The sequence below is a fragment of the Corvus cornix genome, chromosome 1 (assembly GCF_000738735.6).
Source record: "Corvus cornix cornix isolate S_Up_H32 chromosome 1, ASM73873v5, whole genome shotgun sequence".
Lineage (NCBI taxonomy): Eukaryota > Metazoa > Chordata > Aves > Passeriformes > Corvidae > Corvus > Corvus cornix.
In genome coordinates this window covers 28,932,700-28,944,090 of record NC_046332.1, presented here as the reverse complement: position 1 = coordinate 28,944,090, position 11,391 = coordinate 28,932,700, and the positions used below count along the sequence as shown (strand labels likewise).

The window sequence follows — 11,391 nt, the reverse complement described above, 5'->3', positions numbered from 1 at the left end:
GCCACAGCTTAGGTACAGCATGGGCAGACAGCAGCCCTCTCTGTGACAGAAGTCTCGCAAGCACAGAGCTGTAGTACTGTCAGTTGTTTTAGCACGTGTGGGAGCACTATCACTGTCTCTTCTGTAGCACTGAGCATCATTTGCCTGGATGTGTACTGAAGTGTTCCCACTTCAAGACTGAGTTCAGAAGAAGTGAGAAATTACAGTGCTGGTCCTGTCTGGTTAGAATAAACAGGACTTAAACAGGACTTAAACAGTGCCAGTCAAGCCAGGCATGCTGTTTCACATTCAAGGCTTTCCAGCTGAAAGGGTTTGTGTTTTCAGTCTTGGGTAGAAGAAGGTTTGAGGTGATTGGCCAGAGCTGACTCTCTTCTGCTGAGATAGACAACAGACATATATAGAAGGAAGAAAAAAAATCCCCAGTAAAAAAAAATTTAAAATTACCCATTTCAACACTGCTACAGAAGCTCAAAAAAGCTGAGGAATCTCCATCTTTGGTGGTGTTCAAAACTCACCTTGACAAGCTTTCCAAAGAACTCTTCTCCCTCACTGATTGTTCAGCTAAGAAACCAGAATTCTTGAAAATACTGGTGATGATTCTATTTATCTCTCTAACTGGGATCTCGAACGTAGATTTCGGTAATCTGGGTACCCCAGTGAGGGTGCCAAAGTAAACAGTCATAATAGCTTTGGTGAATAATGTAAGGAGATAACCCAGGAAATTCCACTTCCCATCTCTTGGAGCTTGGTATTACGGTAAAAGTAATATGTGACTGGTCTTTTCTGACTGCTTGAGATCTTCACAGTTTTATAGGGCTGAATCATTAAAAGACATTTGGATCCTCAGGAGCTGTCATGCTTTTCAGATGCTTTACGATTTTCAGGACTTCCAAGGAGATGGGGATCATTCCTCTAGCTAAGAAATACATGCCTTAAAATGGATTAAATTCTTCATGGAGGGGTTAGCATAAGAGGAGTGACATCTGGTACATGAGTAGCAAGTTCATGTATTTGGAGGAGAGAGCATGAGAAGGGGTATTAATGGAAGTTTATAGATCCTGTGCACAGAAGATGTGTTACTTTGCAGTCGGATTTGGAGGAGAATGGGGAGTAGTGGATTCCGTATCAAAGAGAAGTAATCTTGCTGAAAGCAGTTTTGGAAGAAGTAACTAGCTGAGAAGGCCATGGAAAGGTGCTTGTGTGGACAAGAGAAGAGGGTGGTTTAGAAGTTGGGATCGTTTGAGGTTTCTGTTTACGTAGTTTGGTGTAGGGTAGAAGTAGTAGTGGAACTGAAGAATGAAAGATGAGCGTCTTTGGGTGTAGTCAGATTCTGTACACATCAACTGCTAGGGGGAAGGGCAGGGCAGTGGTTAGCAATTTAGGGGCTTGGTACTCTTTAATTCACAGAGGCTAGTGCTTCCCTCCTACTCTCCCTTAAATGCTTCCATAATGTTCTCTCTATCCTTCATTGTGGAGTAAGCATTTTTCACTGAGGTGTGGAAGAGACAGAATAAGAATTCTAAAAAAAAAATTTTCAAAAAATTTACCTTTTTTAACTACTAAATCACAACCAGCTTTTTTATTTGGCCACAGTTTATTTCAGGGAAGATAATTGCCAGTCTAATCCAGACAAAGGCTGTATGATTCCTCTTGAAGGGCAGTGTAACTTAGGTGGGATATAGGATCAACCAGGATAAGGCAAACAGATGTTGCAAGAGAGATGTGCGGGTCAGGAGGGCAGCAGAAGAACAACTGGTTTCCTTGGAGCCAGAAATTGTTTTGTGTCTGGTTTTGTGCACGAGGGGTTTCTTAGTTGTAACTGCTTAGTGGTAATTTCAATGCTTTGGCCTGAGATCCAGGAGCCAAAGCATATTTGGGTTCTGTTTTCTGCTCTGTCACTCATAAGTTATGTGACATGAGAAAATCTGAATTGTGAGCTGTTTTCAAGCCTTCTGCAGATAAATGAAGTCCCATTGACTGAAATTAAGGTATTCTTCAGTTTGTTTGACCTCTGTTTCTGCATTTATTTGCCTTCATTATGAGTGTTTAAAAGTCCCCATCTCTTAGGATTTTACTGGCCTAGTAAAAAACTTTTAGATATTGTATAGATTGACTGGCAGTCCAAGTGGTGAGTATTTATGTCTCCATGTAGAGGTATCTTGCAGGCTTGATTTTGGTGTACCCAATCTTAGTTTTGGTGGCTCAGGCAGCAATCTTCAGTCCTGTTCCAGGAGAACACTGCTGTGTGCTTGGATCTTTCTTTCTGTAAAGAACGACTTTCTGATCATTACCCTGAAATTTTCTCCCTTGTGCAGTTGCATCCAGTGGTGTTTTTATTCTGTGATGTGTTGTGTTGTATACAGGCTTCATAAACTAATAAGCAGTACCTGTGTTACATCTATCCTCACATTCAATCTTCATTTTTCCTCAGTTGTACTTAGTGGACTTTATTTTTCTCTTTCCTCGGAAGTAATGAATAGAAGTTTTTGCCTCTTGCTGGGATCCCTTTAGTTTCCTTACATTTTAGTGATGCCCAGAGTGCCTTTGGTTCATTTGGGTGCTCTAGGTTCTCACTGGTGGCAGCAGAAGAGAGAACTGTTCCATCCTGTCCAGTATTTCTCTCCCTCTCCAGTAAAGCAAATCTAATTGCACTGCACTGCCTTTTCACATACTCCCCAGGCTGCTTTTTTCTCTGCTATGCCCAAGTTGCTCAAATTCCCTATTGCAAGGTTTTCAGATAATTGCACAGAGGCTGCCCCTTTTAATTACAACTCTTCCCTCCCCTCTTTCAGCCCAGTTATTGAGCCATTTCTGTATATTGCCTGAGACATTTTTCTTTCTCCTTAGCTACGCTTCACTGTCTCACTGAAGACATTGGAGTGTTTTCAATGCTCTGCTCAAAGAGCACCTGAAGAAACAAAACATACTGGCTTTTTGCATGCAACCTACATTTTACTGTGATATTTCTCTGGTGAGCTGAGAATTGGACAGATGGAGCTAGAATTACCTTGCTTAGCAAAATTGTTATGCTGTATTCATCTAATGCAATGCTGGATTAGACTACATGCTGCTCCCTTACTGTAAGATAAGCCTTTATGTCAGGTTCTTAATGGTGGTGGTAGAGTTTTGTTTGGATTTTTTCCCACTAAAGATAATAAGCTTGGACTTGTGTGCTTTTTCTGGCTGTAATGCAGGCTTCCTATTTGACCTTAAATATCACAATGTTTGCTTCCTCACGTACGACATATCAACGGGAAAAATACTGTCCAACTTAGTAGTGTTGTACAGTCCTGTGCTTAAAGGGACAAATGGCTGCATCTGAAATGCAGTTACAAGTGTGTCAGCTGTGCAGATTTGTGTTGGCAAAAACTCTCCTGTCATGGCTACTGCCCTGCAGAGTCCTGAAAAGGCAAAGTGTAAGTTACAAGAGACAGAATTTGAAAAGCATACAGGGGAAATGGAATGGACACCTTCCAAGAAATGTTTCCAAAGATGCAGAAAGGATCAGGTCTTCAGTAATAGTACAGCCTATACTGTGGTAGAGATTAACGTTGATTTGGGAGCCACACTGTCACTGATGCCATGAAAGTCTCAAAATCTGTGTGTACTGGCAGAGCACAAAACACCTGTGACTGACTGGAGTCTTGAGGGGTGGGTATGTGGTATATACTGGGTCTGTGCTACTCCTTTTCACCCATGTCTTGGAAGTAGTAAATGATGGAATGGGTGTATAAAAACTGTCAGTTTTGTGTTAGTGTGACCTGATTTCTGTTTCTACCTTCTGTTTTTTCTTAAACAGTATTTCTCTGTGAAGGCCTCTGTCCTTTAATTTGGGAAGAAATTAAAACACTCCAAGAAATCTCTGGCCATTTCAAGGGAGTGGTGTGTGCTTGTTGAAGATGGTGGTATTTACAGAGAATCTTCATGGATTCTAATGCTGGCATCAGTGCAAGAAGAGTGTCGGGAATGGGTTTGCTCTGGATGGTCTTCTTCTTTCATCTAGTCACCTCATTAGAAGGTAAGAACAGATGCTTTGCAACAACTTGACAAAGTTTTCTGTAGAGGTTAAAAAAAAAAGTGTGCTCTCCAGTATGCTTGTATCCTAGTTCAGATGAGCATGTCTTTCTGTTTGATGGTTGATCACTATCTCTTGGGATTTAACAAGTTATTAGTGTTGTTTCTGGTGGGAGAGGCAAACCCTCTTATAAAGGACCATTAATGAACATTATTGCTAACTATCTCAGAAGTGACTGCCTCAAAGAATAGATTTTTTTCTCCAGGAATAAGCTCCTTGTTTATACTTTGTGTGCATTTGATTCTCGTGTTCCTGTTCTTGCACCATGCTTGCTTTGTGAAAAAATCTCTGGACATTGATACTGTTCTAGAAGACAGCACCCAGTGGGCTGAAATCAAGAGTCTTTGTCTCACATCTGAAAAACTTGCCTCAAATAATAGATATGGAGAGAATGCTTTGCGTTAACAAGAAGAGGCAGTTCACATTCAGCCAGCAGGGAGAGGAGGGAGAGAGAGCAGTGAAGGCAGGGTAGGGGAAAGGTAGGCAGGGGAAAAGAGGTGCCAAGAAAATGGTAGGAGAAAGAAGAGATGATAGAAGGGAGGGCGATGAGAGCAGGAGATAAGATGAGAACTATGGAAGAGAGTGAGAGAAGGGCAGAGGTACTGTAAACAGTCCCCTTGTTTGTTCCAAGAATATCCTTGCAGCTACATGTGCTCAATGAACTGTACTGCTTTGTGATGAATGTTCATCTCTTGCATTTCTGAAAGCCTCTGAAAAAGGAGAGGAGGGAAAGATGGAATCAAAGGGAACGATCTCAAGGAAAGACCTAGAGGAAAGGAGAATAGTGTGAGATCTAATAAAAAGAGGAAAGCTTGTTAAAGCATCCCTTCTCTTAATAGGAGGGGAATGCAGTGTGTGTGGGAAGTTCAAGGACTAAATAATTGATGTAAGATTATAATAGAAATTCTTAAATCTCTGAAATTCTGTGAATTACTGATTTAAAAATTGTATTACAAATTACTGTGTAATTCCTTGTGTAACTGGTAGAGAAACTGAGATAGAAAAGGGGGGGAGAAATGTCCATTCTCTCTGCAAATACGAAGTAGCTGAGTGATGCCTGTACGAGTGAACATTTTTTTAGTTCAGTGCTCACTCCTGAAAGTTTGTAGAGATAAAAGAGTTTAGAAAGTACTGTGTGATACAGCTTCACAGATCACGTAGTTGGACTGCCTGGATTAAAACAGGACAGTAAAATTCTGCCTATGGAGATGAAACAGTAAAGGTGTCCATGAGCCAAACTGCACCTCTCAATTCGGAGTCAGGGGAGTCAGCATCTTCCTTGTGACTGTACTGCATGGTCCTAAGTTTGCACTCCAAAGCTGATTTGCATCTCAGAGGTAAGTATTTTTGTTGTGGTCAAAAGTCAAAGAAAAATTATATGGTAAGGGAGGAAAGTCTGATGATAACTATGTAGAAAGCTTTGCTTTAGTGCAGAGTTGTCCATAAGGAAGAAAAAAGGCCCATGGCTTGTTTGTTGACTCATTATTATATATAGCAGAAACTTGAAATTCAGGTTTCAGATTTAAGTTGAAAAATACAGGGAATATCCAGTGTGGTCTTTAGTTTTTGTAAAGTTTCGCAGAAGTTTTAGATGGTGTTTAAAATAGATTTTACCTCTAACTAAAGAGAATTGACTGAGTGGGAAAATCAATCAAGGTAGTTTTTCTTCCTAGTGTTTCTCGGGCATTTGAGTTGAAGTCTGAATGTAAATCACGTTTTGTCTCAAACTAAATGTTGTTCAAACTTTGTTCGAAATTTTCTAAGCCTTACTGTTAATCATTAAGAAAAGAAGGAGAAGCTGTAGAGAGGGGAAGAGAAGTAGTCAAAATATTCAAACCATCTTTATATGCATTATGAAGAGAGCAAATACTTCTTAGGCAGAATGCCTCTCAGATATAAAGAAGGCAGCATGCTTTTACAGGACCTGATGGGACTTTAAACTCCTTCATGACTCAGAAGTAAAGAAGTTCTTGTAAGCAATAGAAAACGTTTTTGTTGGTTTTGGTTTTAATGCATAAAAAGGAAACATTAGGCTGAATTTATTCAGTGCAGCTCTAGTATTTGGACACACTGATTTCACTAGGAATGAGCATGTCTCTGCAAAGTTTTCCAGACATGGTTTTTACAATAAAAAAAAGCCAGAATGGAAACCTGAGGGAAGACTGCTTTGCAAACAGAGGACATTTATATACTTGTTATTTTATCTTTATAAAAGAAAACACAATTGCACAGAAGTTTTCATTAATACTACATTTCTCAGTGTTTATGGCTCTGCAAGATTTTTTGAGGATTTAATTTTGAGAGCATTATTTTTGAGATACATGCTGGGTAAAGGAATGGATTTTTCCTTTTTCTCAAAGCTGCATAAAGAAGTACACTAATTTTATTTCTTTGAAAATCTATATATGTATGTAATTACAGTTTATCACTGAATATTTAAGTTAACATTTTAATTTAACCTTTCTGATTGTAAAAGTTAGTGAAGCATAGGATTTAAGAATGCTTGATGGGCTGCAGTCAAGACAGGTGAGAGCGAGTGATAACTTGTTAATGAAATAGCTCTTTCCAGGGCACTGAGATCAATTTTATGTGGAATATTGGTTTTGCTTTGATGGAGTTATAAATGTCTACAGCTGTAAACACAAGCAGAGTTCATTTTGCAGAACTCATTAAATATGTTCCAAGGGAATGATGTGTTCTGTATGTAAGTGACTGCATTTATTTTACAACAAGCTCTCAAGCCTGCAGAATAGCTGGACAATCTTTCTAAGTATCTTACAGAAATTCAAGATATAGAGAGAATAATTCTTCTGCTTTGGTAAAACCTCTTTGCATTAAGAGTGTCTCCTTGGCAGAAGGGAATATGGAAGAGAAAGGTAGTGAGGTCAGACATTCTTAATTCATTTTCCCCCTATTTTTTCTACTAACTGGTTGCTGTCTTGGGCTGTTGAGAATAATGTATTGATTGCTCAAATTGGCTTGCCTTTGAAGTGGAGGAAAACATACTTTCCTCAGAGGGAATCTTCAGAGTGAAAAATACCACTGTTTTTTGGCTTATTATATGCAGTTTAGTATATACAAAGAAAGATTTAAATTAGTGTTATTTTACTGCAGGGAAAAAAAAGTGAAATTAACTTTTTCGTTTGATTGCTTGTGATTCACACGAGTTATTAAAATCCTAGCAAACATTTTCTTCACAGTTCTTTCCTGATGCTCTCCTGCATGCCAAAATCTTTGCCACATGCTTGGAAAGCCCAGGGCAGAGGAATACCCTGTTGTAGACATGCAGAAGGTGAATGAGAGTGGGCTGGATGCACATCTTGTTTGTAAAGGGAGAATAGACAGTGGTTTATCCTTTTGGTCAATCTCAGCAGCTCTGTTTGGTTTATTTTCTTCCATAGTAGATTCCTGTGTACTTCCTGTGCTAGGACATCCCTGCTCCCAGGTTTGTACCATGCCCTGTGTTGAATCTGTTCCCAAACTGCTGCTTGGAGGCCAGTAGGACAGGACAGAGTATTTGTGCTGCAGCTAACACTGTTTATATTCAAAGCTAATTAAAGCTTCAAAGAAAAGGAACAGCATTCTTGTAATGTAGGGTATCCAGGACTTTTAGTACATGCTTTAGTAAAACTTTGGAAGACATAAACTTGCTTTTTAATGTCTGTGGAAAAAAAGGAAGCAGGAAAACATAGAAAAGCATTGAAAGTCATGCTGTGCTGCTATCAAAAGTAGCCAGTTTGATGGCAGTGGCAGTTGGATCCAGGTTCTAGACTCTGGTGGGTGTTTACAATGGTGGGTGAACTTCTTAAGCTGTGGAAGAGTAGATATTATATTGTATCACTAGGAAAGTTGTAGATAGTAATTTAACTTGATTTCATATGCAAAGTTGAAACTTTTTTGTTTTAATTTCTTGATGTCTGCATTTTCTGACATCAGTAGTAGTGCAACATGCTAATCCTGGCAGTTTCCTTAGAGCTTTAACAAAAGAAAGGGGCTGGGAAAGAGAAAAATACACAATCATTCATAAAGCTTAAAAACTGTGTTACCTTGCAAAAAGCTGTGTATTTCCATATTCTACACCATTTGGCTGTCATTTTTCTCTTTCACAGATGGTGCATAACTCCTGGTTGGAGTGTGAGAATTCCTCCTTGCAGATGACAACTTTGATGTTCTGATAGTGTCAGCATTTTGCTCTGACATAGCAAGCAGTTAAATTACATTATACTTCATGGAACTTACTAAACACATAGCCCATTGAATCCAAATAGCTTTTTAAAAATTAATTGCATTTGAGAAGTAGCATTGCAGAAGTAATACAGATCATTCATTGCAGGATTGACAATACAGATTTATACAAGAAAAATTTGAACTCAGTTGTCTCATATAGGTTGGTTTTGTGTATATACTCTTACATTACTCTATAACTCTGTAGCTTGTTTTTTCATGTTAAGTCTTTTTTTTCATAGCTAAACTTGAAGTATTTTTTTTTTTTAAGTCTTTGTGTTGGATAGTTACAAACAAGTTGGATTTTTTGGCTATTTTTGTTTGGTTTTTTACTTGTTTCCTCAACTCATTTTTGAAAAATAGAATACTTATTACAGTTGCATATGTCATTAGCTATTGATATATTGTTGCCTTCACTACAATAGCTGTTTAGTTTTGGAAGAAATTCTAGTGTATTTAGACCTTCCCAAAGGTTTCACTGTATTTTGTCTCCAGATGATAGACTCCATGCATAAATACATTTGTTTATCCGAGTGATGAAAGGCTCCTGATAAAAGGGTCCTCTCCCCATGCTCAAAGGAGTACAGAGGAACAGTGAAAGGCAGGGGAACCTGAATAACCTAACAGAGAAATGAATGCCCTGACCCAGCTTCTCCCAGAGCTACCACAGGAGTGTGATCAGTCCATGGGGTGGGAATGGAACCCATTAAGTTAAATCAGTGGAAGTGCTCTCTGGAACGCCTTGCAGATTGAAGGAGATTATTGCCATCAGGGGCATAGGATTTATTATGGGAAGTAGAGAAGATAATCTGCAAAATTTACTGCGGGTTGTTTAGGGGAGTAACTGTAGGTGTGGAAAGGGAGGATTAAGTGTGAGAAAGTAGAGAGATAAGGGGCCAGTCACGTACACCAGCTGCAGGTCAGTATGGCTGTCAGGCATCTGATCACCACAGTCTATCCTATCTTCTTACTAAATTCCATTTTTCACCAGTTACCTGGCTGAGGGGGCTTTGTTTTGTTTGTGTTTGTGCATGCGCATTTTTATACCAGCAACTGGAGTTGAACCACAGGTCATAGTGGCCCATGAGTCAGCTCTACCAGCAGCTGGAGATCATGAAATGGATGAAAATCAAGTGCTAGGAACTCAAGGTGGTCATAGGATCTGTGCATCTGTGAGGCGAGGAGCTGGAGTGAGTGAGCTTGTGTTGGTGAGCCTGTGATCTCTACATCAAGCTAGACTAGCCTGATGGTAGAGTTAGTGGGTTGGGAAGCCAGGGAAAGACCAGAGTCTGGAGGAGGAATGAGACACTAGTTTGTATGTGTGTGTCTCTGTGAGGGAGACAAATGGAGGGGTTTATCTAGTGAGGGAAGATCAACTATCAGGAGATCCAGGTCGACTCTTCTGGTCACCATAAATTCTGGGGGTTCTTTGAGAGTCCTGTCTGTATGTTGTGTATCTCAGTGCACCCAGAGACAAGATGATCCCAGGGCCAACTCCTGGGTAGGCTGAGTGTTGAAGACCACTTGTTGGAGAGATCCAAAGAATAGCAACCCAGAAGAACAAGCATCCAGGGCTAGCGACTGGGTAGGCTGCATCCTTAAAGCCTGTTAGTAGAGGATCCATAGCGTGCCTTTGTGTGTGTGTGAAGGGATGTATCAGTGAGTGAGGCTGGCTGACTCCTCACACCGGGAGTGGGGCTGTGAGCTTCAGGTGCCAGCAGATGGAGAGACCACAGATCAAGAGGTCAGGAGGCTAAACCTTTAAGGACAGTTATTGCAGGGATCTATATTGTATATAAATGCATATGTATTTCCCACTACCAGACCTTAATCCTGACCCACCAGAAAGGGGAGCAGGATGAGGCTGTTGTTGGTTTCTGTTTGCCTGACTGGTGAGTGCTTCTGTTGGTGTTGATCTTTGGGGCTGGCCATTCACAGATGTGCAGTGCCTGCATGTGTTTGTGTGTGTGCCTGTTGGGAATATCCACTTAACTCTGCTATTGGTTCTGCCTGGGGCCATGGAGCTGCAGCAGCCTGGCTTGTGTGAGGTTACTGGATTTGACAACCCCTAACACTGTTTTTGCACAAGCCCAGGGAATGCTTTCTCTTCCCAGCCTTCTTAGAGAGCATTCACACTCTTCCTACTTGTTCAAGGCTTAATCACAGAAGGCAGAACAAGCTCAGTAACATTTCAGTTCTTTTCAAGAACTCTTTTAACTGAGTGAGTTGTGCTGCTTGGGGCATTCAGCTGCATAGCAAAGCAAACTCTCTGAATGTTACCTTTTACCGTAGTGCCCTTTGCCTTCTACCAGTGTACATTTGGATGTATTCAGAATTCAACTGGACAAGGTTTGGAGCAACCTACTGTAATTTAGCCTGGCCTTGAGTGGGGTGTTGATCAAGATGACCTCTGTACCTCCCTTCCAGCTTGTTTCATTCTGTGATTCTACAGTTTTAGTACTAGATTCTCATCACACAGGTAAAGGAATTCTTTTGCTCTCCTCTCAGGATCAGCTCTCTTGTCCGTGGCTGTAGTTTGCAAGGCTTTGGCTGTATAATTCCCTCTTGCGCCACTGCCCTGTTAAGACACTGAGTGCGAATGTTCTTCAGTCCAGAAAGCTGTTAGGCCATCTCTGCCTCTGTGAAGGTTGTCTAAGGGTAAATCATCCTTGGGTGAATTGTCATCCTCTTGCATCAGGGTATCATTTTGTCTGTAACATAAGCGCTTAATAGTCTTGCTTGAAAATACAGGCAGACCAAAATCTGAGGATCATTAATGTGCCTATTCTGAACAGCCTGATCTGTAATAGCAGCTTCCAGCCTCTGCCTAGTTTTTCTGGATGTTGACATAACAGCATAATGTAGCCCAAGAGATTGTTTTGTGATGTAAATATAGAATAGTACTAGCTTAAGTACTTGGGATTTTTATTTCATCCTTTCTGGCCTGCAAGAACTGAGGATGCTGAAATGAGAGTTCAGATTTTGCGAAGAATATAATGAACCCATTTGACTCTTCTATAAAAAGTGATGTTTTTTCTTTTTAGTTTAGGGAAGAGAAATACAGGAGAATCTCTCATCGGTTATTTTTATCT

The 11,391-nt window shown here is 40.3% G+C and overlaps 1 protein-coding gene across 1 annotated transcript in view; it reads left to right on the top strand.

The window, feature by feature from the left end:
* The first annotated feature begins 3,950 nt into the window (after positions 1-3,950).
* Positions 3,951-11,391, top strand: part of LOC104687156 (ephrin type-B receptor 5) — a 58,831-nt gene continuing 51,390 nt past the window's right edge. Inside the window, 2 exon segments of the mRNA XM_039560638.1 lie at positions 3,951-4,018; positions 5,220-5,412. Coding sequence (XP_039416572.1) covers positions 5,370-5,412 — 43 coding nt within the window. The 5' untranslated portion in view covers positions 3,951-4,018; positions 5,220-5,369.